This window comes from Rhagoletis pomonella, unplaced genomic scaffold (assembly GCF_013731165.1).
Source record: "Rhagoletis pomonella isolate Grant_MI unplaced genomic scaffold, Rhpom_1.0 Rhpom_scaffold_01138, whole genome shotgun sequence".
In the NCBI taxonomy this organism is placed as follows: domain Eukaryota; kingdom Metazoa; phylum Arthropoda; class Insecta; order Diptera; family Tephritidae; genus Rhagoletis; species Rhagoletis pomonella.
The window spans coordinates 7,712-11,599 of NW_023459692.1; the positions used below are offsets into that span (position 1 = coordinate 7,712).

The 3,888-nt window shown below is 50.0% G+C and overlaps 2 protein-coding genes across 2 annotated transcripts; both read left to right on the forward strand.

The window, feature by feature from the left end:
- Positions 1 to 416: 416 nt before the first annotated feature.
- On the forward strand, positions 417 to 1,880 carry LOC118751984. The gene has a single exon (XM_036486811.1). It carries the CDS (start codon positions 417 to 419, stop codon positions 1,878 to 1,880), a length of 1,464 nt encoding a protein of 487 aa, XP_036342704.1.
- Positions 1,881 to 3,113: 1,233 nt separating this feature from the next.
- LOC118751985 lies at positions 3,114 to 3,542 on the forward strand. The gene has a single exon (XM_036486812.1). The coding sequence runs from the start codon at positions 3,114 to 3,116 to the stop codon at positions 3,540 to 3,542; it is 429 nt and encodes a 142-aa protein (XP_036342705.1).
- The last annotated feature ends 346 nt before the right edge of the window (positions 3,543 to 3,888 follow it).

A 3,888-nucleotide genomic window follows, 5' to 3' on the forward strand; every position in this document is an offset into this window, starting at 1 on the left:
TATGTGATTGTTCCGGTCGTTGGCAACCCGCGCGGTTACTTTTCGACCCCGGATCGCATGCCTCCTTTGTAACCGAGGCGTGCGTGCAACGCTTGGGTCTGTCGCGAGTATCGTCCGAAGTATACATCACTGGAATTGGGTCAGCGCAAGGAGGTCGTGCTAGAGGTGAGGTATCACTGTCTCTTTCCTCTTACTGTTCCGATCAATGCTTCACTGTCAATGCACTAATTTTACCAAAAATTACAAGCGACTTACCAACGCAGACGATAGCTGTTTCAACATGGCCCCTTATCCAAGGGTTGTTTCTAGCCGATCCGCAGTTTATGGAGCCGGGGCGTATCGACATATTGGTTGGCATGGACGTCATGGATCAACTTGTCTGTGCGGAATTCCATAAGGGTCCACCCGGGACCCCCATGACTCAGCGAACGGTCTTTGGATGGACATTGTTTGGAAGCTTGCATGGCGCCGGGCCTACTGCGCCACGCTTGCAGTCGCTGCACTGTGATGTTCATTTAGAGCGAGCCTTGACTAGATTGTGGGAGTTGGAGGAAGCGCCTCAAAAGACGCACCTTACATACGAAGAACGTTTCTGTGAAGACCACTTCGACACAACACATCGAAGAGCACCTATTGGCCGATTCATCGTCGAGTTGCCGTTAAAGCCCGACGTACCGTTGGGAGATTCGCGAGACCTGGCCGTCCAGAATTTGCTACGCCTTGAAAGAAGACTTGCTCGCGACGTCGACCTACGTTTGCGCTACAACGAGTTTATGAAAGAGCTCATAGACATGAATCATATGCAGATCGCGTCAGAAACCTTAAATCAAACATACTATATGCCGCATCATCCCGTTATAAAGGAGAGTAGCATTACGACAAAACTTCGGGTTGTTTTCAACGCGTCCGCCAAATCGTCTTCCGGGAATTCTCTGAATGACGCATTATTTGTCGGCCCTCAACTGCAGCAAGATTTGTACACGATTTTGATTCGTTTCAGAACGCACCGCTTCGCAGTAACCGCAGATATCGCAAAAATGTATCGTCAAATCTGTGTATCCTCAAAACATGCCGATCTGCAGCGCATCGTTTGGCGTAGCGATCCATCCCTGCCTATCCAAGACTTTCGCATGGTTCGTGTGACGTACGGAGTATCAGCTGCATCTCATCTAGCTGTCCGTTCGCTGCAACAGACGGCAAGGTATTCATCAAATGGTTGTGTTAGAGCCGTTAATGTCATCCTAAAGGACTTTTATATGGATGATCTGCTAAGCGGTGCATCTAGTAAGGAGGAACTTCTGTTGCTGCAGCAAAGGGTGTCCGAAATACTGCGGGAAAGTGGATTTGAACTCCGAAAGTGGGCGTCGAACTGCGCGCAACTTAATGCAAGCATCTCTAATGCAGCTGAAAATATATCGCATTACATCGTCGACGATAAGGATGTTCACGCTTTAGGTCTTATCTGGAACACGGAGGGAGACCACTTCACGTTCACTGTTAGCTTGAAGCAACCGCCCGTGAGTTTGACCAAGAGAGCATTTTTATCAGACGCAAGCACGCTCTTCGATCCCTTGGGGCTGCTTGCACCTGCAACTATAAAATCAAAAATGTGGTTCCAAGACATTTGGCGCACCAGAGTAGGTTGGGATGGCCTCATTACTGAGTCCATTGCAACTAAATGGTTGGAGCATCGCATAGAATTGCAGCAGCTCGCACACTTGAAGGTGAATCGCTGGCTCGGTACGGAAGTATCCGGGTCATTCACGCAACTGCACGTGTTCGCAGATGCATCCGAGCGCGCATACTCCGCCGTTATGTACGCGCGTACCTCACAAAGCGATGGTACCATTACCGTCGCGCTAATCTCGTCGAAGACCTAGGTGGCTCCGCTAAAACCGACAACGTTACCACGCCTAGAGCTTTGCGCCGCACATCTCGCTTCCAAACTGGTGCGAAGCGTGCTACTCAGCTGGCCTGATCTCCGCTACCCGCTGTTCGCGTGGACCGACTCCACCATCACGTTGGCATGGCTGCAGGCGCATCCCAGCAGATGGATGACTTTTATTGCCAACCGCGTCGCCGACATTCAGGAAGTCCTGCCTCCTGAGTGTTGGAACCATGTCCGCTCCGAGCAGAACCCTGCAGATTGCGCTTCAAGGGGTATAACTCCCACCGAGTTACTACATCATCAACTGTGGTGGGATGGTCCTGACTTCCTGAGAAGCACTGAACAATCCTGGCAGCAAAAATTACCGAAACAGCACACGACAGAGTTGGGCATTCGAAGCAGCGTCTGCGCCCATGTGACTGGCTCCAGCGATGACTGGTCGGTAATAATGAAGTACTCGTCGTTTTCCAAGCTGCGACGTGTCATTGCTTACGTTCTGCGCTTCTGCTCCAACGCGCGAGCTGATAGACGTCCCGACGCTACAAAGCGGTTTGGTCCTCCGAGTTGCAGCGAGTTGTCTGCAGCTGAGCTTCGCCTAATCAGGTATACGCAACAGCACTATCTATCTAATGAGATCTCTCTTTGCAGCGCTAAAAGACCAATCCCGCTTCGCAGTTGCCTTTTGCGTTTGCAGCCGTTCCTCGATGAAAACAATGTTCTGCGTGTTGGAGGCAGACTAAAAAATGCTGAAGTCACGCCCGACGTTAGACATCCCATTATCCTGCCAAAGAACTGTCCGCTTGCCAAGCTAATAGTCTGCGAGATACACAAACTCACCTTGCACGCTGGGCCGCGCGTTATGCAGACTGTCTTACAACGCCGTTATTGGGTTGTCGGCGCCCGAAACTTGATCCGCAACGTATATCGTAAGTGTGTGAAGTGCACTTGCTTAAACCGAAACCTTGCCGCTCAGACAATGGGTGACCTACCTGCGACTCGCATAACCTACGCCCGCTGTTTTACCCGCACCTCTGTCGATTTCGCTGGGCCTTACATGTACAAGTTCACCCACGGAAGAGGAGCTAAGGCCACTAAGGGCTACATCTGCTCGTTTGTTTGCATGTGCACTGGTGCGATGCATCTCGAATTTGTTGGTGACCTGTCAACGTCAGCGTTCCTTAACGCGTTTAAAAGGTTCACAAATCGCAGAGGCTTTTGTAAGGTCATGGCATCAGACAATGGTACTAATTTTGTTGGCGCCGAGAAGGAGCTCCGCATCGCATTTCAACGGTGCATCTCAGATGACAAACTTCAATCTTTCTTTGCGGATTCAAATATTGAATGGGGTTTTAATCCACCGGCCGCACCTCATATGGGAGGGTATTGGGAAGCTGGCGTAAAACGTATCAAGTATCATCTGAAACGCGTGCTGGGCGAAACGTTGCTGTCATACGAAGAGTTTAACACCGTGCTGACAGACGTAGAAGCCTGCGTAAACTCCCGCCCGCTATGTGACATTTCTTCAGATGCTGGTGACCTAGAAGTCCTTACTCCTGGGATCAAGGGTTCTGTGGAAGCCTCCGTCAGCGATGGCAAGCGATTTCTGCTCTGCGACAACATTTCTGGCGCCGATGGAGGGACGAATATTTGGTAAGCCTACAACGACGCACCAAATGGTTTCGTTCTTCGCGCAACATTGAGGAAGGCGATGTGGTCGCCGTCTTCAGCGAGCCTACTCCTCCGACGAAGTGGACGCTTGCACGAGTTGTAAAATGCCACCCTGGAGCTGATGGACGTGTACGCGTCGTTACTCTGAAAACACCTCACGGAGAATTGGTGCGGCCAATAGTTAAGCTTTGCCTTCTCCCAACAAAAGATGATCTATTTTGCGAGGAAAACTAAGACCATTCTTCTATTATTATTATTTGAACTTTTTGAACTTGTAATCTAACTTAAACCTAGTACTTAAATTTTGTATTGAACATATCAAGGTAGTTCAA

Excerpts from the sequence above, each read along its gene's own strand:
- LOC118751984 (XM_036486811.1), top strand. The coding sequence starts at position 417 with ATGACTCAGCGAACGGTCTTTGGATGGACATTGTTTGGAAGCTTGCAT.
- LOC118751985 (XM_036486812.1), top strand. The coding sequence starts at position 3,114 with ATGGCATCAGACAATGGTACTAATTTTGTTGGCGCCGAGAAGGAGCTC.